Source organism: Actinia tenebrosa, unplaced genomic scaffold, assembly GCF_029948245.1.
Source record: "Actinia tenebrosa isolate PJP-AT-01 unplaced genomic scaffold, QUT_ActTen_1.0 PGA_scaffold4__44_contigs__length_22323623, whole genome shotgun sequence".
In the NCBI taxonomy this organism is placed as follows: domain Eukaryota; kingdom Metazoa; phylum Cnidaria; class Anthozoa; order Actiniaria; family Actiniidae; genus Actinia; species Actinia tenebrosa.
The window spans coordinates 18,126,353-18,152,581 of record NW_028292581.1 but is presented as its reverse complement, the minus strand read 5'-3'; the positions used below and the strand labels follow the sequence as shown (position 1 = coordinate 18,152,581).

The 26,229-nt window shown below is 37.3% G+C and overlaps 2 protein-coding genes and 1 long non-coding RNA gene across 3 annotated transcripts; 1 reads left to right on the top strand and 2 right to left on the bottom strand.

Moving 5' to 3' along the window:
* The first annotated feature begins 7,179 nt into the window (after positions 1 to 7,179).
* LOC148907378 (uncharacterized) lies at positions 7,180 to 22,912 on the top strand. Its single transcript, XM_089037030.1, has 2 exons — positions 7,180 to 7,258; positions 22,301 to 22,912. Exons 1-2 carry the CDS (start codon positions 7,199 to 7,201, stop codon positions 22,910 to 22,912), a joined length of 672 nt encoding a protein of 223 aa, XP_088893156.1. The 5' UTR covers positions 7,180 to 7,198.
* LOC148907380 (uncharacterized) lies at positions 14,168 to 15,363 on the bottom strand. The gene is made up of 2 exons (XR_016121161.1): positions 14,991 to 15,363; positions 14,168 to 14,250 (listed from the first exon to the last, which is right to left on the bottom strand). It is a non-coding gene; the product is annotated as an uncharacterized LOC148907380 (long non-coding RNA).
* Positions 15,417 to 15,995, bottom strand: LOC148907379 (uncharacterized; the record flags this gene model as incomplete). Its single annotated transcript, XM_089036414.1, has 2 exons — positions 15,830 to 15,995; positions 15,417 to 15,598 (listed from the first exon to the last, which is right to left on the bottom strand). Coding segments are annotated over exons 1-2 (348 nt in total), but the record flags the coding sequence as incomplete, so codon positions are not given.
* Positions 22,913 to 26,229: the final 3,317 nt, after the last annotated feature.

Below are 26,229 nucleotides of genomic sequence, written 5' to 3'. Positions count from 1 at the left end.
TTGAACGGTGTTGTGTACAACATGATGCATAAACACATATATGAATAAAAAAAGTTAGAAGAGCATGAAAATCAAGACGAATTTAAATTGAGGAACGGAGAATCCAAAGAAAAACTGTACTGTTTTGCTGGTTCCTCAATGTTGTTGGGATGTGCACTGTTGTTGTTGTTGGCCGCTGTTTGTAGCTGCAACTTCTGCGGTGTACTTTGCCGACCATTCAGAATTGTTTTCCAATTTTTTCCTTATATACTTTCGACCTTCTCTCTTTCATCTTGGTGTTTTCTGTCGATTTCTAACTTATTTGTGGCTTTTTTAGTTATTGCTTCAAGCACATTCAAGTGGCGGAAAAGTTTTTCCCTCCCGGGGAACCCCGAGTCCGCCATTTTGTTTGTTTTGCCTGCTTGCTTGGTCACTTCCGGTGCTGACGTCAATTTTAATAAAAATAGCTCAGACGTAAAACACATCGGACGTTTTATATATAGGAAGATGGACACTTCTAGTTATAAACTTCGAGATAGTGTTTATGTTTTGTTAAGTCTTACTTATCTCTTGTAATCTGCCGACACTGTAGGGAAGGTCCTTCTTACTCACATGATACGATTAAGGCATGGCTCTTTTGAGGAAGTGATGGAAAGTGATCAGTCATTTATTCATATCTTTGACAGTTTACTATGAATCTTTCCCAAATTTGGCTCGTAGTAGTAATTCTTCAAGGCAAGCAATTACCGCATATCTGTCACCATGGAAACCAGGTCACGTGACCACAAGGCCGCCATCTTGGATTTTTTAAGAAAATCGTTTGTAATCGCATTGAAACTACTTCAAAAGTCCTGAAAATCCATATTCCTTTTGATATTTGCAATACCTATATGGATCTAATTGGATATCTTGGAAATTATATTAAGTTTAATTTTTAGAATATCTTTAATTTTTTGGAAAAATAGAAAATATTCTAAAAATTAAAGTTAAAATAATTTCCAAGATATCCAATTAGATCCATATAGGCATTGTAAATATGAATAGTAATCTGCATTTTCATGACTTTTAAAGATGTTTCGGTATGTTTACAAACGGCTTGTTTAAAAATCCAAGATGGCGGCCTTGTGGTCACGTGACTTAGTTTCCATGGTAACCAAGGCTCTAAGGTTCCTTCTTTTTACAAAAGACATTAACTTGCCAAGTTTGGGGAAGATTCGTAGAAAACTGGCTATGATATAGCTAATCAGTTTTTCATCTGAGAGCCATGCCTTAATGATGCTGAGTTGTTTTATCGCGCTAAAAATCAAGACAATACGCATTTATAAGCTAAAACAAATCAAGACTCAAACAACTATAGCTAAAGACCCACCACGCAAATGAACGTGTTTTCTACCATTTTTATCTTTATATTTTTTACAATTAAAATTTGTAGTACATCAAAGTCGTCATTGATTAGATAATTTACAAAGCCAGTTAAATATAAATTCGCCAAGATCTTCCATAAAATCTTCTTACTTGTTCCTTGAAAATGGCGAGAAAAGGCATCAATTACTCCAATGTGCATGTTGTGTTCCAGTGCTCCAGGTGTCTACTGCGTATTGGCTTTAGCTAATCCAAAAGCCATTTCGATTGAACCGTATTTGCCCTACTTTTTTGAGCTTCGTAGAACGCCACTTTTGCTTCTGCCCGCAGTGTGGTCAAGAAGAACGAAAAAGCAATGACTTAAACACTAGACATTTTGAAGATTATACAGTCATCAGCTGAATATCAAGTCATAAAACGTGAATCAAGTTGTCAAATGTCAAATTATACGAAGGAAAAGCATGTACAATAAAATATTGTTTCAGTTTTCGCAAGCGTGCCCAAAAACATTCAAAAATGCGCGCCCTTGGGTAGCACACGTGCACCAGTTTACGCGTCACGGCTCGCCTATTTCTTTGACTAATTAGCTTAGGCAACCAATAGCACAAAGTTAGTAATTAGTCAGCTAGCTATCTATTTCACGGGTATATTATTTGCACTCTAAAACTTCGGTTTCGCCGCGAGAGGGAGAATTTACTGAAGCTAAACGATGATGATTTATACGATGATTTAATAACCACGTAAAAACTGAAATCTATATGAATATAACTATCTAAATATAATGATTACAATAATTCTAAGCGTTGGTTTACAATCCATCCATCCATCCATCCATCCATCCATCCATCCATCCATCCATCCATCCATCCATCCATCCATCCATCCATCCATCCATCCATCCATCCACCCATCCATCCATCCATCCATCCATCCATCCATCCATCCATCCATCCAAGAAAACTTGGAAGACAATAAATAATCTCAGGGGCAAGAGATCACAAAATGTTGAAATCAGCGAAATTAGGCAGACTGTGCAAAATACTGTTACTAATCCAAAGGATGTAGCAAATGTCCTTAACACTTATTTCACAGAAATTGCCGGTAAATTAGCTTCAGAAATAAATTCTAAACGTGCCAGTAATGTAAATTTCGCTGATTATGTTAAAAAAGTAGACCATGTGTTTACTTTTCGTTTGATCGATTCCTCTAGAGTACTTGAGCTTCTGCAAGGTATTAATACTGCTAAAGCAACTGGTCTTGATAAAATTCCAAATATTATTCTAAAAGCAGCGGCTCCTCATATCTGTAATTCATTAACTACCCTTTTTAACCTTTCGATTAAAACAAATATTTTTCCGTCGGAATGGAAAGTGGCTAAAGTCACCCCCATTTTTAAATCTGGTGAACAAGATGACCCAGGCAACTATAGACCTATTTCAGTTACTTCTGCTATCTCCCGCCTTTTTGAAAAACTAATCTGTGAGCAGCTGATTTCATATCTTGACGAACATAATTTACTAGATACCCATCAGTCGGGCTTTAGACCTTATCACTCAACTTTAACTGCGCTTTTAGATCTAACAAATGAATGGTACTTCAATATAGACAGGAAAATGATCAATGGTGTGATATTTTTAGACCTTAAGAAGGCATTTGACACCGTTGATCATAGTATATTGTTAGCAAAACTAGAATATTATGGGTTTAACGCCACAGTCCGACAGTGGTTTCAGTCATATTTGACTGGCAGATCGCAACAGTGTTCAATCAATGGAGTACTTTCCGAAGCCCGTCCCATCTCTTTTGGTATACCTCAGGGGACAATTTTGGGCCCAGTTCTCTTTTTAATCTACATTAATGATCTACCGCGTTGCCTCGACTATAGTACAACTAGGCTTTATGCTGATGATACGACTTTATCATTTTCTGACTGTGGAATTAATAACCTGAATAATCAAATGGATATCGACTTAGAACATGTGGCTTCTTGGCTCTGTGCCAACAAACTCACTTTGAATGCTGTAAAGTCAGAATTTATGTTAATTGGTTCCCGTCAAAGAATTTCTACTTTAGATGACACAGACTTATGTCTGACTATAGACGGTACCGCGTTAAAACGATCTAAAGAAACAAAATGTCTCGGCGTCTATATTGATGAAAATCTGACTTGGCGTTCTCATGTTGAGCACATTAAAAAGAAGATTGCATGTAACCTAAGCACGTTAAAGAAAATTAAGCCAATCTTAAGTAGGCCCTATCTAATCAAAATCTATAAGAACATAATTGAGCCTTACTTTAACTATTGCTGTTTAGTTTGGGACAGTATCGACGAAACTTTAACTAGCAAGTTACAAAAACTACAAAACCGTGCAGCCCGTATAATTACTGGCGCACCGTATTTAAGCGTACGAACGAGTCAAATTTTTAATGAACTCAAATGGATACCTTTAAATGAACAAAGACTGCAACAAAAGGCCATTATGATGTTCAAAATCGTCAATGATATCGTCCCATCTTATTTAAAAGATATGTTTTCCAGCCAGATTGGTACTCAATCTTACAACTTAAGGCGTTCTTCTAAAAATTTACAAATTCCAAAAGCCAGAACTGACTATTTCAGAAATAGTTTTGCTTTTACTGGAGCCTGGCTTTGGAATTCTCTGCCTCAGTCATTAAAAGAAGAACGATCCTTAAAAGTATTTAAAAAGAAAATAAAAAGCTATAGGTTTTGCACTGATGACAACTAATATTTAATCGTTTTAGTTCTACGAAATATATCTAATTAACCTATTATCTTATTTCAATTGTATATTTATTGTATCAGTGTAGCATTTGTATATTTTACATAATTATCATTTGTTAATATAGTTTTTACGGCCTCTAGGTAGAGCAACATTAAGTTTTTTTATCTTGATATTGATAGAGTTACCGTGCTTAAATAAAGATTATTATTATTATTATTATTATCCATCCATCCATCCATCCATCCATCCATCCATCCATCCATCCATCCATCCATCCATCCATCCATCCATCCATCCATCCATCCATCCATCCATCCATCCATCCATCCATCCATCAGTCTTTCAATCTTTTATCATTATTATACTCGTCCAGATATTCAGCTCCAATCCAAAATTGGAATACTCCTCCATGTCCAATGTTTAACAGAACGTCCGTATATCACTCTGACGAAGCTAACTTTAATGGAAGCACTCTTAATTCACAACCCAAGAAGCAGAAAGTTGCACAACAACGCAAAGAACGACAGACAACCAGAGAGATGAACCAAAACTCCGTTCAAAACGAAAATCAAAATAACGAACCCTCTAAAATACCCGAAGTATTCGTTATTGGCGACTCAATGCTAAAATACATCCAAGGAGATAAACTGTCAAGAGATCAAAAAGTCAAATGTATGTCGTATGCTGGTGCCACAGTGGAGGACACTGAGGATTTCATCAAACCTTCCATAAGGAAAAAGCCTAAGAAAGTGATAATACACTGCGGAACGAATAATTTGAACAGCGACAAACCTAAGGTGATCAAGAACAAGCTTATTAAATTAATTGAGAACGTTAAGAAGGAAAGTTCAAGTACTGAAATAGCCTTTTCCTCCATTATACGTCGAAAGAACAATCAAGTAATTAATAACAACGTAAATCAGGTAAACCAACTATTGAAGAAATATTGCGAAAGCAATAACATAAGTTTTATTTGCAACGACAATATTGACGATAGTTTTCTCAATAGAGGAGGTATCCATCTAAATCGTCAGGGGGTAATTAAGCCTAACCCTCACCCTACTCCTAACCCTAACCCTTGGGCCTAAGAGTCTTGAAACAGGGCCCCTATGGATATCAGCCTAGTTGCTGAAAGGGCTACCCTGTTGAAATAAAGTCTTTATATATACACGTCGATCTTCTTCGCTATCTTGCATCTTCACCCCTGACGATAGATGCATGATAGGGCGCTAGGTCCAGCACACATTCACCGACGGTTCTACCTACGCGTGAGCTCATCATACAAACTTACAAGCAAATTATTTTTCGATACATCATATCAGCACGGCCCCCCGCCACGCGTGCCATCACCATACGCGGCGTATTTAACCTGCCCTTCACGTTGCCCTTGAATTTACCCCTATAAATAATATATTTTCCTCATTTCCCCTTTTACTATCGCTGCTACCTACTTCCTACATCCCTTCCCATCTATATTATCCATACGAAACTCATTCCCTTCCTATGCCCTCGTGCTCCATTGACATTCTCTCACATTCCTTTATACTTACGCACAACAACCCCTTCCCCTATCCCCTTGCTTGAGTCCGAATACCTGTGTCTTCCATAGTACTTTCGGATTAAATTCTGAGATTTTATGTATTAAAATTGGTAATTTTAAGTAGGGGAAGGGGATAGAGTGACCACAGTAAATCCGTGAAACTTTAGTGATACTAAATAGCACAATTTCATGTAAATTTCATTGTTTTCTATTGTTTAATTAGCACTATTTTGTACTACTTAGTAATTAGTGTTTCACGGATTAATTGTTTGCACTCTAGTTGATCAGAGTCATTATATTATTATAGCTTTTTTGTCATACAGTCAATGTCATTAACGTTGTCCACCAAAAAAAGACATTTACACATTTACACATTTAGACTAAAAGAAATACCATGTGTTTCCTCGAAGGTTCTGGCATAAAACAAATGCTGAAATACCATTCTCCATCTTAAATCCGTCTCTAAATGGTCAGGGCATTCTGGATTTTCGATTCGCGAGTTGACTTTTACATTTAAGAGGTTCAGGCTGACGCACACGAGGCAAAGAATACATAATGAAACACGTGATATATCTTTTAGTCTAAATGTCTAAATGTGTAAATGTCTTTTTTCGGTGGACAACGTTAATGACATTGACCGTATACATTTTTTAATTATCTTCCTTTTTTATTGTTATTTGTAATTGACTCTGAAAAGCCCCACGGGGAAGTGATCAATAAAGAATGTATGTCTGGCTTTTAACACTGTCGTTCGAAATTTTGCAACTTACTTTTACTTCTCCTTTAGATTCTCAGAGACACTGAAATCAGTAAACCGTTCAACCAGGGTCTGGTTTATCATTACTTCGAGACGTCACGAAATACTTTATCAGTAGTTTTGGAAGCTCAACCAACTAAATACTCCATGCATGTTGAAACCAAGTCCTCCACTTCCCCCTTCCAGGTATCCCAGTGTACCCTGCTCACAGGGTCTAGTTTACAATTTATTGCCAACGAAGTTGGCAATCATAGAGGAGTTGTAAAGTTTGTTACGGAAATGCGTCGTTTCTTTTGTTCTAAGCAGGTTTTTTTTTAGAGTACACTCCATAAAAGGTAATGTGCTTTGTTTTGGTACTGGTTTTGAAAAACTTGTTAAACGAAGTTAGTCTCGTTTTTAAGGCCCATGCTGTTTTTAGACGTGGGAATAGCTATTTCTTATTGGTTAATAACTTTAACTACGCGATTTCTTCCAATGATGTGGCGCGGCAAATTGGCTGTTGCGCATACTTTTATAGAAAAATCTAACGTGGGGGGCAGGGGGGTTTTCTCATGAATCATCAATGAGTTTGTTAAGTTAATATTTAACTTGAGAATGCATAGCCTCCTTTGCAGCCGTTCTTAGGGTCGTCACGAATCGTTGCGTGACGACCCTAAGAACGGCTGCAGAAGGAGGCTAGAGAATGCATGACCGAAATAATTTTGCTGAAATAGCAAGTATTCAATTGTGTTAAAATATGATGCAGCTGCAAAATTTTCAAAGTTTCTAAACTCGAAAACAACGTTTCCAAACTCGGCCGAAAAAGTTGATAAAAGAATGTGGCTACAAGGTTATCAGAAAGTATGCGTTTATTACTTACTTCTTTCGGCAAAAAAGGTAGGTGAAAATATATTACCATCATATACCAGATTATATTAAGAGAGATAGCCGGTTTATTTCTGGAAACAGCGATTTAGACGGCAACTATTTTAGTTCGTCTGCCTCGTAAACTTTACACGGCATAGAAATGGCAAAATTAAAACATATCTAATTTCAGTCGGTTCAAAGCTAGAAAAATATGCATCTTAATAACGTACAAAGCAGTCAATAATTTTGGCAAGGTTTCAATAAATTTTTATCCATCTTGAATACGATCGAAGCTGTCATCGAAACAAAACCATTTTAGTCGAAGTGTTTTGGATATCGCAAGCTGTCCAAAGATTTGTGAATATTGCATGTTTGAAGAACAGAACTTTTTGTAGTTAGTATGTATACAGAAATTAAAACTGAAAATCAATTGAAACATTTTTAACCTGAAATTTAATGGTGATTTCAAAAATGCAAAGAAAAATGTGGTGTCCCGAGCTTGTTTTTAGCTGAGTAATCGAAATAATTTTGGAAGAAAAATAGCGAAAATCAATCTCTGTACAAAAAAATTCATAAAACCGAAACTAAGGAAGAAACATGAGTAATTTTCTCCGAACACGTAACTTACACTATATTTATACTACATAACATTTTTATATCTACTTTTGGCAAGGGTTACTTCTCCGTTGCATCATGTAAAAAGTCTAGGAACTTCTGTCGCAGCGCAGTTGCGAGACAAGTTACAGAGAAAATTGCTCAATGTAATCGCAATCGCAGCTAAAAGCCACGAAATTATAAAGAGCCAACTGACTTTAATTACTTTTATAAAATGAGTCATCCAGTTCAAAACGATTCTGCATTTGATTTTTTTTTCTGTTAAATTTTTGTTTACGTAAGATTCACGATTCAGATCATCGAAATTATTGATCAGTCTTTGACAAGGGAATTTCCCCAGTGTGACGATCTACTCCAGCGCCCTAAACATATTAATAAATTGTATTGTTATTATTTTATTCTTGAATTTGCAATAAAGGTTATACGACCTGAGTAATATGAAAGTTTTGGTAAGCACCGGTGGCGTGCGCTGCTAATGCGCCGCCTCTCACCAATGCGGCCCGAGTTCGAGTCCTGCCGATCTCGATGTCGTATGTGAGTAGAGTTGTTTGTTGGTTCTCTCTTGTGCTTCGAGGGTTTTTCTCCGGATTCTCCGGTTTTCCTCCTTCCGCAAAAATCAACTCCTAAATTCTAATTCGATCTCTGGGCTTTCACCTAGTTTGGAGCCTAGCTCTGTTGTGATTGTCCCACGCTTTGATACAACAGCGAAAAGCTTTGTAAATTTTTTTTTTAAAATAAATTTTTTTAAAGTACCAGTTCTGCGCCACGGGCCCCGTTACTGCCACGGGCCCGTAGGGGGAGGGGTGGTATGCACCATACCCATGCATTAAGCCTGGCCCAATTTTAGGAGGGGGATGGGGTGGTATGAGTCATATCTATTTTTACTGAGATGGGCGGATTGCACCACCACGACGTAATAAGGACGATTTTCGGATTTCTTCTTTAATTAATGTGAGACACGTGTTGGCTATTGTTTGAACAGCACCGGAAATCTTGCTGTTCTGGTAACGATATTCGAGTTGACTTGTTCGACGAACGTCACGCATGAACGCAGATATTGAATATTTCAAACAATATTTGAATGTTCAAAAGAATATTCGAATATTCGAAACAATCATCGAATATTCGAATCGATAATCAAATATACGAAACAATATTCTAATATTCGGCACATTATAGGATTATCAAAATGAAGATGTGAAATTGTGTTCAAAGATTTAGGTAAATATATTTATGACACGGAACGTTAGGAGTGCCACGCTATATTATCGTCAAATCATGGCTAAAAACAAACTAAAGTAAACTTTACACGGCATAGAAATGGCAAAATTAAAACACATCTAATTTCAATCGGTTCAAAGTTAGAAAAATATGCATCTTAATAACGTACAAAGCAGTCAATAATTTTGGCAAGGTTTCAATAAAATTTTTTATCCATCTTGAATACGATCGAAGCTGTCATCGAAACAAACCATTTAAGTCGAACGGTTTTGGATATCGTGCATCTGATGAAGGACCAAAGCTGTCCAAAGATTTGTGAATATTGCATGCTTGAAGAACAGAACTTTTTGTAGTTAGGATGTATTTTGCGATAACTTAACCAAGGTAAATAGTGATGCAGTCTTTTAAGGTGTCTGACTACTTTGGTAAATAATAAACAGAAATTAAAATTGAAAATCAATTGAAACTTTTTTAACCTGAAATTTAACATATTGAGTAATCACTCCGGAATGACTTCCCTGCTAGCAGAGTCTATTTTCCTTTTGTTTTGGTTGAGAGAGAAAAATAGACTCTGCCGATGTACGACGTTATTTCTGTCGCGCAAACGTAGCGTAACTTAGCAACGCTGTCATGATTTTGACAGCCGCTCTCGTCAAACCATGTTTGGCGCCACGGTGTGTTACATTTGCTCATGTGCACTACATGTAATCGGTTAAAAACCGGTTTTAAAACTGGTTTTGTTCGTCCACGATCGTGGACGGCGGTGTATCAAAGGAAACGCTCTACATCGGCAGAGTCTCCTTCCTCCCCGCCTGAAAGAAGGGAGAGAAAGAGAAGAGAGACTCTGCTAGCAGGGAACGGAATGACATGCGTTTGTACAATTTTGGAAGAAAAATAGCGAAAATCAATCTCTGTACAAAAAAATTCATAAAACCGAAACTAAGGAAGAAACATGAGTAATTTTCTCCGAACATGTAACTTACACTATATTTATACTATATAACATTTTTCTTTCTACTTTTAGCAAGGGTTAAGTCTCCGTTGCATCATGTACAAACTCTAGCAACTTCTGTCGCAGCGCAGTTGCGAGACAAGTTACAGAGAAAACTGCTCAATGTAATCGCAATCGCAGCTAAAAGCCACGAAATTATGAAGAGCCAACTGACTTTAATTACTTGTATAAAATGAGTTCCAGTTCAAAACGATTCTGCATTTGATTTTTTTTTTCTGTTAAATTTTTGTTTACGTAAGATTCACGATTCGGATAATCGAAATTATTAATCAGTCTTTGACAAGGGAATTTCCCCAGTGTGACGATCTACTCCAGCGCCCTAAACATATTAATAAATTGTATTGTTGTTATTTTATTCTTGACTTTTCAATAATGTTTATACGACCTGAGAAATATGAAAGTGCCAGTTCGGCACCACGGGCCTCGTAGGGCTGCCACGGGCCCGTAGGGGGAGGGGTGGTATGCACCATACCTATATATTAAGCCGGGCCCAGTTTTTAGGAGGGGGATGGGGTGGTATGAGTCATATCTATTTTCACTGAGATGGGCGGATTGCACCACCACGTTGTAATAAGGACGATTTTCGGATTTCTTCTTTAATTAATGTGAGACACGTGTTGGCTATTGTTTCCAACAACACATAATGTTTATCTTGGATCGGATTTGTCATTTCTAATTCAGTAAAGTTGAATAAATTTACAAATATTGCTGGAAATCTTGCCGTTCTGGTAACGATATTCGAGTTTACTTGTTCGACGAATGTCACGCATGAACGCAGATATTGAATATTTCAAACAATATTTGAATGTTCAAAAGGATAATCGAATATTCGAAACAATAATCAAATATTCAAAACAATTTTCTAATATTCGGCACATTATTGGATTATCAAAATGAAGATGTGAAATTGTGTTCAAAGATTTAGGTAAATATATTTATGACACGGAACGTTAGAAGTGCCACGCTTTATTATCGTCAAATCATGGCTAAAAACAAACTGGGAGGCTTTTATATTCCTGGGCACCCATTGCCAAACTATGTGAGAGAAGAAATTATCAATTTGTATAATTTACTTGAGAGTGTTTTAGAAATTGCAAGAAATTTAAAAATTTCTAAAGGGTCTGTTTTGAAAATCCTGAAACACTATGCTGATCACGGTACAGTTGGGGCTTTCTCCTGTGGCGTGAAAAATCCTACCGTCATAACCGATAACGTTTTAGAACTAATAGAAATTTTTAAGCTTCAAAATCGAAGTATTACTGGAACTGAAATTCGCCAGAGACTTATCAGAAATGGTATTTTTACCATAGCTAACGCACCAACGGTGAGGCAAATTCAGAATGTCGTCTACGAGAAGTTGGGGATGACCTACAAAAAATTAACAAGCATTCCAAGTGAATACATGACACCAGTGATTTTAATGAAAGTCGATAATTATTTAGATTTAGTTTCAAGACTAGATAGCAAATTTCTTCATTTCTTCGGACGAATCCTCCGTAATCGTTATACTACTGGCATTCCTTTGAGTATGAAGTGAAAATATGTTGGTAAAAATTCACCGCCTTCGTCTGCAATGTCTTTCCGGACATCGACTAGTACTTTTTGAAGGTACTCTGAATAGTTGACATGACGGTTTTGGGCGCCATTTTGACGAGTAGGCAAGGAATTACAAGTCCAGGCTGCTAAGCTCCATACATTTGTTGTAAATTTCTCGAGCGTAACGCGACACCTCTTCCAAAAATCTCTTTTTTTCCAGTTTTATGCTTGGCATATCAAAAATTTTTTCCAGGATGTAAAAGGTAAGACTATAATATATTTGTAGCGTGAATATCAAGCTTCAGAAAGCGTTATTTTACTTAAATTTAGCCGATGTTAGTCAGAGCTTCGACCGCGTGGCGTGAGCGAGCAATGATGCAAATCAAAACAAAGAAGAAGGCATTTCGATTTCTTTTGTTTCCTTTTAATTTTCCATCGGATATCATAATATATTTCTTTCTCTGTCATCTATAAGATGCTAACACATGTTTTGGTGGTTTGACTTATGTAAATGTGTATCTTTTTCCCGGGGGGGAGGGGGGGGGGTACTCCCATATATGGACTATACGGGGTGATCCGCTGAACAGGGTATGGTTTTTCGAGCTTCTTGTCATAAACAGGGTATGCAATTTCACTCAAGGTCCAAATTCTTCCTGAGTTTCTTGTCATATTCAGGATTTCTACTTTCGTATTGACTGAAACTGGTTACCATGGTCGTAAAAAAATGATACGTGAGATGACATGATAATTGAAACAGGAACTCAGTGCAATTAATTATATCTGTTGTCATAAACAGGGTCTACAAATACGATTTTTTTTGTCATAAACAGGGTACCCCAGCGGAACACCCCTACCCAAATTCTGGCGGAGTACCCCCCCGGGATCTTTTTTAGGATGGCAACGAACTACATGTTATCAGGTATAGAGTCCCAGAGTTCAGCAGCTGCGTACGAGTAGGCTCGCTGGCCACAGGTGACGGCATTGGTCTTGTGAAGATTAAGGAGTAATTTGTCAGAAGATCTAAGAGATCGTGCAGGTCTGCGGACATCAATAAGAGAGGTAGTTAGGTGCCAAACCGTTTACAGATTTATACACGAGTAGTAGAATCTTGAACTTAATTCTAAACTCGATGGGCAGCCAGTGAAGATTACGTAATGCACCAGTTTTTTAATTCCCATAATCATTCTTGCAGCAGAGTTCATGATTCTTTGTAATTTATCGAGATCAGTTCGAGACGCTCCATATAACAGACTATTTGCATAGTCGACCTGAGATAAGACTAGTGCATGAACTAGTTTCTTTAAACTTTCTTGGGAAACATACTTTCTTATCCGCCCGATGGATTTTAAAGTTAGTGATAATTTCTTGCAGGTTTCACTAATATGAGATGACATGCTCATATGTTTGTCTAAGATTACTCCTAGATCACAGCATTTGTCAGATGCATTTATGGTTTTACCAGCAACAGGAAACTGAAGGGGAGGACCATGATTTTTAATAAAACGTGATGTAAAGTGTATTACTTCTGTCTTTTTTGGGATTACTTTGAAGGAAGTTGTCAGTTTTCCATTTAATGACAACATTTACGCAGCTACGAAGCGTTTCCAGCTCTGACGGCGGACTCTTTTGTTTAATGGAGATGCATATTTGAGTGTCATCAGCATAAAACATACAATTTAAGCCATGTTTTAAGATGACGTCTTGTAAAGGAGCCATATATAATACAAATAGAAGTGGCCCAAGTATTGACCCTTGAGGCACACCAAATTCCAGTTGTTTTGAAGAAGATGATACATGATGATGCATTCTCAGTATTTTTCACTAGAGATGTTTCAGTAGAGTGATGTACGGACGATTTGCTGATTGTAATGAAGGGAACAAGTTCATCTCTTGTAGATAAACATGTACTTGACTGGCAACAACCTTCTCTAGTATCTTGCTTACAAAGGCTATATTGGCAATAGGTCGATAGTTAAGATATAGATTTTTTATCGGAAACGCTCTTTTTCACCTTAGGTTTGACCTGAGAAATCTTTAGTAGGGTCAGAAATAAGCCACTAGATAGAGATGATGTAATTATTGTATGTAAGGCTGGTAATAGTAGATCGAGATGTTTTTTGATAATATGAGTCGGTATTGGGTCCAGAGAGCAGGTTTTTGATGACATGGAAGTAATAAGTTTCTTAAGACCATTGTAGTCAGGTAAGTGGAACTCACTAAGTTGAGTGGATGGTAAGGTTGAAGACATAGTATCTATAGTCGGTTTAACAGGATTGTGTTTTTCTATGTCATCCCGTATGCAACGAATCTTGGTGATAAAGTAATCATTAAATTCCTCAGCAAGAAGTTTTTGACAGTTATGTGATGGTAAAACGTTTTTGTTATTTTTGAATAGACTTTTGACAAGTCGAAACAGATTATTGCGGTCAGCTCCTTCGATCTTTTTTCTGTAATATACCGTCTTACAGTTCTCTAGTAATCGATTGTAACGTTCACAAGCTTCGATGTATGTAACCGGCGGCAAGGCGCTCAGCTATGAATCAGATTGCAAGTGGTTTTGACAAAAGAATTTATTGAAAAATTCACACAACTTTACAATACATGAAAAAAAAAACGGGAACGAGATTACAGGATATCTCTAATGAAAACAAGAAAAATATTTACAATGAGATAAAATAAATTTGTAGCTTATCTAAATAGCTAAAAGTTATGAATAGAATACAGTCTTGCTAGATATAAATAGAAACGGAAATACGTAAATTACGTCACAGGTAATTTGAATATTGCATACTGATTAGCAGTGTTTACAATACGCGAGTGAAAATTACTAGGTTGCAAAGTTTAATGTACAAGTCGGTAAACCGTTTAAAATGAACTAAACCAATGGAAAAAGCAATAGGAAAAATTGACTAGAGGTTAACTATGGCTTTAGGTAAGTATTTTAACCTTTGTTTATGACAAACTAAGAATTACACGGTTTACTGAACACGCGGTCGCGACAATGACCTTGAGTGTAGAGTTTAAGTAGCGAACAAATTAAAGGTTGGAAAGAAAAGGTCTTTTATCCCGCAGTTAAGGCTATTTATCGTAGTAAAAAGGTTAAACAAGCGAGTAAGGCGGTAGCGATCCTATAGTAAACGTTTTAAAGAGTTTAAAAGACAAGATACACTCAGCGTGATTACTAAATTACTACTGCGTGAATAACTTTGTACTAAATTACGCGCTAATGCGACTAGCATTACAACAACATGAAACGAATGCTTAACAAATATATAAATAATCTAAGCTATAAAATATAATGGCTAGTTAACGATATGAACATAGATTTGTCCTAAATCTATCCTAGGTATAAGTGTAAAAGGCTTCAAAGATTCATACCTTTACATCGTAGAGAATTCCTTGTCTTGATATGTGCAACGTCTTCAAGAACTTTTACTACACTGATTTAAGCTTAGTTTGGGCCTATTTTTATGGAAAAACCTGCATTCTTAAGACCTTACACATCCTATGCAATGTTGCACGCCCTAGGCGCAAACAGGATGTCCCAAACACGAACTTACGTAAACAAGCGCCAAACCTAGGCATGACTCACTGTAATGTAATTACGTACGGAAATTATTTCTTGCTTACGCATTTTCCACGCAAACAGTTAACTAAAGAATTACATTCCTATGTGTACACGAGGCATTCCTAATTAAAAATATAGATTTATGACTAAATAATTACTGTCCGAAATAGTGTCTTTTGACTCTGTCACATGTACATTTGTTTGTCAACTGTAATTTTTGACTTCCTATATTTCCGTTCAGCTCTACGTTTGTCTCTCTTGCCTTCAAGTAGATCATCATTATACCAAGGGGCCCATGGACGATGGTTCACTAATCTGGTTTGGACAGGAGCAAGCTTGTCATAAATATCCTTTAATGTCGAGTTGTAAACGCCAACCATTGAGTTAGTGTTTGTTATAGCAGAGAGATCTTGATTTGCTAATGACCGAGTTCTTTATAGTGTCTGTAAGTACCTTATCATCTAGTTTCTTGGTAGATCTGAACATTAAAAGCACTTTGGATAGTGGTGGTCGTGGAAAGTCGAGTTTGCAAGTCACTACCTGATGGTCAGAGTAGACATCATTGAGTATGTTTACATTACTGACCAGGTTACTGTCACGTTGTGTGATGATCACAGGTCTAAAGTATGGCCTTTGCGGTGTATAGAACCAGACACATGTTGAACTAAGTTAGCAGAATCTAGGATGTCGATGAATTTGATCGTATCTTTGTTCGAGGTATCACCAAGATGAAAGTTGAAATCACCAGCGATAAGGAGTGGCTGTTTATGGTTTGATATTGACTCCAATAGATCAGGGAATTCATTGAAAAGCATAGTTGTTGTTAATTTATTTCTCCTGGATGGTGAAGGTCTATATATAACAACTCCGGACATATCGTATCTTTAAATGTAATTATTCCCCTGAAGCATATCTCTTCCGCGTTCATAACATCAAGCATAGAACCGCTCTCACACGCCTGAGAATTAGTTGTCATTATCTAGAGATAGAAGTGGGGCGTTGTAAAAGGCCGTATAGAAACCCGAAGACCGTATATGTACTAGGTGTGAACTTAGGGAAATAGAGGACGAGCGACACTTCCTGGTGAAATGTCCGCGCTATGAGAGTCTGAGAAAGAATTTGTTTGATGTTATGCAAAGCAGAAATTTAATGAATTAAGAGAAAGAAAAAAAAAGTGAAAATTATTTTTTCCAGAATTTGTTTAACCCTCCAGAAAAAATCCAAAGCCTCGTTTGCAAATATGTGATTACAGTCAAACAAGCTCAAGCGTTGACCCCTAGATTCGATTAATGAAATCATTAGTCAATTATTCCTTTTATATGTACAAACCGGAATAATGCAATATTGCAATATTCAAATGAAAATTCAGTTCATTATTCGACTCGTGATGAAGAAGGTAAATCACCTAAATTACAGATACCTTCGAGCAGAAGTCGCTCTCTTATTTCATAAGCATACAAACTAGGTTTTTTAATTTCCATGCCTCAATTACTTGGAGGATATCATCAGTAATTTTGTACGGAACGCTCCCGCCTTGAGCGAAATGGAGACACAGTTCCATGTCGTCGATAAAGTTGAAGTATTTTCTGAACTCCCCAACTAGAAATTTTCAATTGTCGCGAAATTGCTTTATTGGACAATCCTCTATTGCTGAGATGAACAATTTCCTGTCGAATAATATCAGGTAAAGGCTTTCACGGCACATAAACACGGCCAAGACTATTTCTGGCCGCCATGTTTTCTTGGTCTTCCGGCTGTGGTAGCACTGATTAACCAATCAAAATATCGTATATTGAATTTAAAGTTGATTGGAATTTTCAAATCTTCGTTTTCGACGTTGTCAATTTTTGTCAACTGAATAATGAAATCAAAATTCGAAAATTCAAATCATTAGTCGACTCTCTAGGGGTCAACGCGTGAGCTTGTTTGACTGTAAGAGGACAATAATATTAACTATTTATCACATATGATAGGATCTTGATTTATAAGATTTTGATTGAATGTATTTTCTTTGGCCATGTGCCAATGTACAAATTGTATACGGTGGCCTTTGAAATAAATAAAAATAAATAAACAGCAATAAGACGCGTGTTGAATTTACCATAGACAACAGTTAGATTAATGTGCTCAAATAATCTGAATAAATGATCCGAGTTCATTGTAATGCTTAATTGATTCGAATAAAATACAGCGACACCACCACCTTTGCCAGTTTCCCTTGGGACATGTAGAAATGAATAATTCTTGAGCGTATTCAGAATTTCAGTAATACTACTGTCATCAATATTTTTAGCTAGCCAACTTTCTGTAATCGCAAGGATTACTTAAGGTGACTGCCTACTTTTGGAAATTGATTTAAGCTTTTTTTAAAACTTCGATTTTCCGAATTGAAATTTAATGCTGATTCCAAATCTGGAAAGAAAAATAGTGTGTCCCGAGCTTGTTTTTGAGATAATCAGCATTTAATGGAAGCCTACGCACGAGCTTTTGGAGTAAAAATTGCGCCACCGGAAGTGATAAGAAAAAAATTAAGATTCATAAGATAATAGTTATTTGCAGACTATATGATTGCACGAACGAAGGCTAGTCAATCCTTCTACAATAATACATGGAAATTTTCGACAAAAAGAAAGAGAGATACATTGATTTGTCATATTTTGTAGTTTCGGTGCTCTTAAAAAATCTCATAAAGTCGAACAAAAATCCCTACAAAAATCTATTTTTTCACGTGTTCCTGATTTAAACTTTTCCTAAAATGTTGATATGACCTAGATTTTTAGGAGTTTTTTCGAATGAGCTATCAAAAAATATAGTCCCGTGCAAAATTTGAGGGTTTTGCCCTGTTGAAGCTCAAAACGCGTATGGTTCTTCAATAAAATCTTGTAGATTTTTCAGCGGTTTTTGAGCGCGCGCACATCGTGGGCTCAAATCGAACGTTCAAAAGTAGGCAGCCACCTTAAACATAGAGGTGTTTCGATCACTGGTTTGCTCTGAGCTTTCGTGAACTTAAAAAAACGCATTTCTTTTAAACATGAGAGCGTACAACATATTTTTGTGGGTATCTATCGTCATTTTTAGGGACCGATCATTTATTACGTCCCAAGGGGGGGGGGGGGGGGGGGGGGGGGACGTTGAAAATAGACAGACAGACAGACATATTTTATTTGGCATTTTGTACAAAGTTGCACATCAACTTAGTTCCAAATAAGTTACGAATATATACGTATGTATATGTATGTGCATTATATCTATATTCACATATTCCACACATACGCGTCATACGTACATATATATTCTGTATATATAAATGTTCATATAATTATTTCGATAAAATGCGTTACTAATCCTAATCATCTTTATGCAATATTATACAAGTATTGATTTTTATTTGTTTTGTTGTTGTTGCTTTTTTTCACTACGCAGAGCAAAACAATTGTAAACGTATTTTGCTGCAGCTGATTGTAAAATATGGGGGGGATCTATCAACTTCAGGAACAATTGGTCCTCCGTAAGGGAGTTACTTATGTTATTTTGCATAAGAAATTCTTATAGACGAAATTCTTATAGTATAGACGATATTTAATTAGGAAGTGTCTTTCATCTTCTATTATATCAGTACAATGAAAGCACTTCCTTTCCTCTACCTTCTTGTAACTAGAGTATCTGCCTCTTTCAATTTCTAGGTCATGGTTACTTATTCTTAGCTTAGTTAAGCCTCTTCTGTGATTGAATTTTTTTACATTTATTAAGGTGTTTCGATACAGTTTCATGATCCCCAAACAGAACTTTTTCAATCGTTGCGTTGACGTTGTTGCTCTTGGTTTGAAGTTTGTACTAATGTATATTTTATTAAAATCAAAGTCTTCAACGCAAGAATATCGAGAAAATTTCAATACTCTCAGTTTTGTTTATCGCTTTTGCGCACTCGGTTTAAAAAATTGCTATTAAATAAAATTATTCAAAAATATCCTAAATTGTTGCTTCTGCTCTTGTTTTTAAACTGTGTAAGTTTGGTCAACTATTTCCTTGCTGGTCTTGAGAACACTTTTTTTTTTCGAAGAGCGTTTTTAAGTAAAGATTTAGCAAATCTTCGAAGTTTTGTATTTTCCACGATTTCTCATAAACGGCTCGAACGATTGTTTTTTAAATTTAGCTACGTCTTCTCAAGGATATATGATCTGTACCTGCAAAAGGTCATGTCGGTTGATTCATTCTAATATTTTTAAAATGGTCCTTGAAGTTGGGAAGTCACAAGGCAAGAACTCTACAGTCTCTTTTCGCGGTTCATAAGCTTATGCTAATATATTCCTGACACAACTGTCAGTGCATTCCTTCGTGAATAATTTACTTAGTGTTGATAGTAATGTTATACCTCGATAATTTTCTATATTCATTTTATCGCCTTTTTTGTGGATAGGTATAATGAGGCCAACACTCCACAAAATTTTAGTTTGCACGTGGAATGTGCGAAGTTTTATGCGGCTCTTCCTTTAAGTTTTATAAGATAGATGTGGCAGTGCGCCGTGTGGGATGGGCTCGGATATCAAATAAGAACATGCGTAATAAGTAAATTACGAGCCTTAGATGAAACGACTGAAGAAGAGTGCCATACAAGCCTTTCACAACTTCAAGTCAAAAATGAGCCAGCTCAACTAGAAACTGTGGACAGCTGTTTCGGCCTGTATTGGGCCTCGTCAGCACAGTGTATCTATACTTGTATGTATGTATACTTATTACGCATGTTCTTAAGTTTTATAAGGGCGGGAGGAGGGAGGGTCCCTCCTCCCGCCCTGGTTTCATATCAGAACTCTCGACAATTTGAGCGCGAAGTAAAAAATATGGAGTTGACAAATTTGGAAGGTCATATTTACCTGGAGCTTCCCTCTCCAACGATATAAGAAGATTGGTCATTGATCGTATTTTACTGCGAGGAGGAGACAGAATACAGGATTTTTGCTGGGATACCTGTGGTATACCAGCTATAAAATGCCTTTGTTGTTTTTTTTGTATTTTTCTCCTCGACAAAATGGCAAAGTTGCGCAATAGTTACCCAGGGGTCTTCAGGAACTTACCCAAGAGACCTAGCTTTGCGGGTATCTGCTATAGGGTTCCCGTCTATAGTCCAATCAATTATCATGTACCAGATGTCAATCAATGTCACTATGTTGTCAAGTGATTATGAGAGGGCAGATCACGTGGCACAGTTTTATGTCTACGCATGCTCTATTTCGTTGACTGCTGTAATTCAAGACAGCCGAACTAGAAATATTTATCAATTTCGTAAACAAGGATTTCAAGCCGAGGAGATAGCCCTATGATTTCGAAGCGATTATTTCTAAGAATTTTCAATGAACTTCATGGGCAAGAGCTTGTTTTGGTTTATCTATTCATAATTCATCTACTCGAACTGTATTTTCTGCACGAACAAGCGAAGATCGATGAGGAGAACAGGGTTTCAAGAGTCAGAATTACGATAAGCGATAGTAAACAAATATTTCATTCAGTATGACTCGTTATTCTCTTGAACTTGACAATATAGTCTTATATATAGCCTATATTTAGGTATTTATATAAACTGTTTTGGCTTCAAAGTCTACTCACAAAGGAACATGAAGTACATATCAATATTTATTTTAAGATTCTATTTGATTTAATAAACAAAATAAATAATTTGCTACGCTCATTCCAGGGTTTGATCTTTGCCGTTCGAAGCGTTATGATCTCTTTAATTTTTCTTCAAAAAAATGGCGATTCATCGAAATGTAGCTATAAATTATAAAAGAGAGATTTTGAGCAAATATTAGCCTGTAATTACGTTTTAAATTTAGCATTTTGATTTTAAAGCGAATCGTGCGAATGTGCATGCTTTTGAAACGTGGTTGTATAACAAGCTAATTACGTATGCCAAAATCGGGAACCCGGAAACTGGAATTGGACTTCCAGATTGAGTTTGATAAGTATGGCAATAAACGCTCTGCCTGCAACAACTTTTAACACTATCGTTCGAAATTTTGCATCTTATTTTTTCTTCTCCTTTAGAATTTTAGAGACTCTGATACTAGTAAACCGTCCCAACCAGGGTCTGGTTTATCATTCGAGACGTCACGAAATACTTTACTTCGAGACGTCACGAAATACTTTACTTCGAGACGTCACGAAATACTTTATCAGTATTTTTGGAAGCATAACCAACTAAATCCTCCATGCATGTTGAAACCAGGTCCTCCAGGTCCTCCAGGTATCCCAGCTTACCCTGGAACCAGGGTCTTGTTTCCACTTAGTTTCACTTCATTTGCGCAAGAATTTAAGTTATCATTTACACAGTAAGGAAAATTTGGAAGCAGTTTTGTGAAAGCTATGAAGAATAATCTTTAATTTAATCGCGGTGGAGATTTTGAAAAAAAGAATTAAATCAAAGCCCATGGCGAGCAACTCAATTCGATCAAAGTTTAAAACTTTGCATCTTTCATAGGAAGGACCGTGCAATACTTTAACCTTTGCCGTCGCCATCTTGCAACAAATGAGACTAGATAAAATTTCGCACATTCCACGTGCAAACTAAAAGTTTTGCCTGTGTATTTTTACTAAACTTAACAAGACCCTGGTTCCAGGGTAAGCTGGGATACCTGGATACCTGGAAGGCCTGGTTTCAACATGCATGGAGGATTTAGTTGGTTATGCTTCCAAAAATACTGATAAAGTATTTCGTGACGTCTCGAAGTAAAAAAAGTGTTAAAAGCCGTTTGTAGGCAGAGCGTTTATGTCATACTCATCCAAGTCATCGAATAACTCAATCTGGATTTTGGCATACGTAATTAGCTTGTTATGCAACTACGTTTCAAAAGCATGCAAATTCGCACGGCTCGCTTTAAAATCAAAATGCTTCATAAAACGTAAATACAGGCTAATATTTGCTCAAAACCTCTCTCAAAATTCCCCCCCCCCCCCCATTGCTTAATTTTTTAATGTTTAATTTTTTTTCAAATTTCACAAAACATGTTCAACTGAAAAAATATCGTTAGTGTTTAAAACTGTAAATACTGTTTAAAAAAATTACTTATTTTATCCCAAAAGTGTTTGAAAAAGGATGGCTCCGTAAAAATGCATGTTTTTCTTGCAGCTTGTCGATTGCAAACAACAGACCTGTTCCAAGAACCAATACGTCATCGTTGATGCTCAGGGGAGGAAATCGTGCTTGATGTGTAACAATTGTCTTATTGGAAGAGGTCTCTCTCCTCCTTGTGGTAGCAAACTGTACCACACTGCTGACATAGACTGTGTTCCCTGCAGTGAAAACACTTATTCAGACGAGTATGGCCCAAGCTCTTGTAAGTCGTGTGGAATTTGCTCGTCCCATGAAATAGTAAATAAAAATTGCACGGCATTCGAAAATACCAATTGTTCCAAAGCATGTGTCCGGGGGTATTACTATGATACAACCACACATGACTGTCAGCCATGCTCTGAATGCTGTGGCAATGGTGAAGGCATTAGAATTGAGGAATGCAAGAAACATGACATGCCACTGTCGCAGCAGTGTTCTGTTCATCAAAGTCAACATTGCAAGAAACGTGAAGGTACTACTACCTCATCTCCCGGTGGATTGCAACCTAACAACCATGATTCTCTACAGAAAACCTCTTTGATTTTAATAAGTCTTGTCTTTGAAATCATCGTGATAATCGTAATAACCGTAATAATAAAAAGAGCACGTGTGTTAGATTTGCATTGATTGACATGTAATTATATATGACGATCGTACATAATAAAACACAAATACACCACAATTACTGGCGACGAGGATGGCCACATTGTAAAAATTCGGAGGACTTCTTCTTGAAATAATGTGAGATTTCCTTGGTTTTCACAAACAAAAATGGCCTTTATTGGAAGAATAGAACCATTCGACGAAGCTACAGAAACATGGAGTGCCTACATCGAGCGTTTGGAACAATATTTTACAGTCAACGAGATCAAAACAGAGAAGAAAGTTCCCGCGCTTCTTACGCTACTTGGAAGTAAAACTTATAATCTCTTACGAAATTTAGCAGCTCCAGAAAAGCCTTCTGAGCTTGAGTATAATACCATCGTACACCTTTTGGAGAGACAACTATCGCCTAAACCGTCTGTAATCACTCAACGTTTCCGATTTCATACAAGAATGCAAGACGAAGGAGAAACTATAAACGACTATGTAGCACAACTAAGGAAGTTGGCGATTCACTGCAACTTCGATAACCTGAACGACACACTCAGAGATAGATTAGTATGTGGAATCCGTAATACCGGAATACAGAAAAGATTGCTTTCAGAATCTACGTTACCACTGGAAAAAGCTATCGCAATATCCGTAGCAACGGAAATGGCCGCGAAAGACGCCATTGAATTACAAGGTAAGCACAAAGAAGTTGGTGTAAACAAGATAGCTAAAGCAAAGCCTAGAAAACCAACCGAAAATCAGCTTAAACCAAGAGATAATACGTGTTTTAGATGTGATAAACCAGGTCATTCATCTAATTCATGTAAACATAAAGAAGCTACATGTTATTTTTGCAAGAAGAAAGGACATATCGAGAAAGCATGTTTAGCTAAACGCAGACAACAAACACGCCGCCATACACGCCGGAATGTACACGCCCTCGATAACAATGCCGATAGCGAAGACGAGTCGGACAGCGACAATGAACTTCCCGTAGGAAGCTTAGACATTAATTCGATAAAAGAGAAGAAAACTAAGCCTATTCAACTACCATTAAATATTAATGAAAAGAAAGTATCAATGGAGCTTGACACAGGATCAGCAGTTTCAGTTATGTCTAAAGATGAATTTGAGAAGCAAGTCGGCAAGGCTAAAATTGAGCCCACAAAAGTTGTTTTAAAAACCTACTCAGGAGAGAAAATTCATCCGTTAGGAATCACACGCGTCAAGGTAAAGTACAACAATCAAGAGAAAAACCTCGAATTATATCTAGTCGAGAGAGGCACAGCAGCACTGTTTGACCGAGATTGGTTAGCAGCGATACAGTTAGAATGGAAAGAGATAAACAACGTGTTAACACTGAATAAGGAACCTGCAAGTACCAACAACGCACTAGACAATATATTAAACAAATATCCAACAGTCTTTGAAGAAGGAATTGGGAAAGTGAAGGACATCAAGGCGACATTAAAGTTCAAAGAGGAACCGCAACCAGTATTTCTGAAAGCCAGACAACTACCATATGCCTTGAGACCAAAGGTGGAGCGAGAATTAGACGAGCTAGAGAAAATGGGAATAATATCCAAGGTGGCAACAAGCGAATGGGCCACACCCATAGTTCCCGTACTCAAGAAAAACGGAAGAGTAAGAATCTGCGGAGACTTTAAGCTCACAGTTAATCCCCAGCTTGCAGTGGACCAGTACCCGTTACCCAGGATAGAAGATGTGTTCGCATCGTTAGCAGATGGAGAAAAGTTCACAAAGATCGATTTGAGGCAAGCCTACCTACACATGGAGATGGAAGAAAACTCAAAGAAGTATTTAACTGTGAATACGCACAAGGGTCTATACCAGTTCAACCGGATGTTGTTTGGAATCGCTTCTGCACCAGCAATATGGCAGAGGACTATGGAACAGATTCTGCAAGGAATACCATCAGTCCAATGCATCCTAGATGACATGATAATAACTGGTAAGGACAATACCGAACATTTTAACAATCTGGATAGTGTGTTGAGCCGTCTGCAACAGTACCAACTCAAGGTCAACCTAGACAAATGCCAGTTCTTCCAAGATGAGATCGAATACTGTGGACACAAGATAGACGAGCACGGCATACACAAGACAGAGGAAAAGATTAAAGCAGTGCGTGATACTCCAGCACCAAAGAATGTCACTCAGCTTCGCGCATTCATTGCCCTCGTAAATTATTACCACAGATTTCTACCAGACCTAGCCTCGGTAATGAGACCACTCCACCAGCTACTGGAACAAGGTAAAGCATGGCAGTGGACGAAAGCATGTGACAAAGCCTTCGAGAAGGTAAAAGAGATGGTCACGTCAGATTTGGTATTGTGTCATCATGATTCCAAGAAGCCTATCCGCTTAGCATGCGACGCGTCACCATATGGAGTCGGCGCAGTTCTGTCCCATATCGTCGATGGACAAGAAAGACCAATAGCATTCGCTTCTCGCACCTTAACGAAAGCAGAGAAAAACTACTCTCAAATTGACAAAGAAGCATTAGCAATCATCTTTGGAATCAAACGATTCCACACCTACCTTTACGGAAGACAGTTTACGTTGGTTACGGATCATCAACCACTAGTAACCATCTTCAGCCCAGCCAAAATGTTCCTTGGTCGAAACATACGTTCACGTCTGGATTTGATGAAGCCAGATGTAAAAAGCACAGTGCAGAAGAAACAAATGAAGAAAGCACTTGAGAAGAAAACACCTATACGCTTGTTTGATGATGGACAGCCAGTGACAGTTCGAGACTACAGAGGACAAGACAAGTGGGTTAATGGAACCATCAACACACAACTAGGACCATTGATGTATGAAGTCAAAACAGAAGCTGGAAGTTATTGGAGAAGGCACACAGACCAAATCCAAGAAAGGAAGCATGATGAAAATCAAAGCGACCCTCAACCAAGACCAGCAGAAGATGTCTGCCCATCAGCAGTAGAACAGCCATCAGTCAGCACAACCCAGACAAGCAAGAAAGTTACCCCCGCTAAGAGCAACATGACGCAAGAAGGACAAGGCAAAGGACATCGATACCCAACAAGGCACAGAAGCCCACCAAAACGTTATATGTATGAACAATATTAGGACAGTCATAAGAGATATGAACATTCAGAGACATTATTATTGAGTTATTTTTTCTATCACAGTGATTCATAACTAAGAAGGGAGGAAATGTTAGATTTGCATTGATTGACATGTAATTATATATGACGATCGTACATAATAAAACACAAATACACCACAACGTGCAAGTGGAAGACGTCGCGGCGTACAGCGTAGAAGAAGGAGTGATTTAGAGGAAATAGACATGGTCGCCA

Bases quoted from the DNA above. Each gene is read 5' to 3' on its own strand.
- LOC148907378 (XM_089037030.1), top strand. From the start codon at position 7,199: ATGTGGCTACAAGGTTATCAGAAAGTATGCGTTTATTACTTACTTCTT. The intron at 7,259-22,300 runs GTAGGTGAAAAT...TTTTTCTTGCAG, and splicing joins TACTTCTTTCGGCAAAAAAG to CTTGTCGATTGCAAACAACA.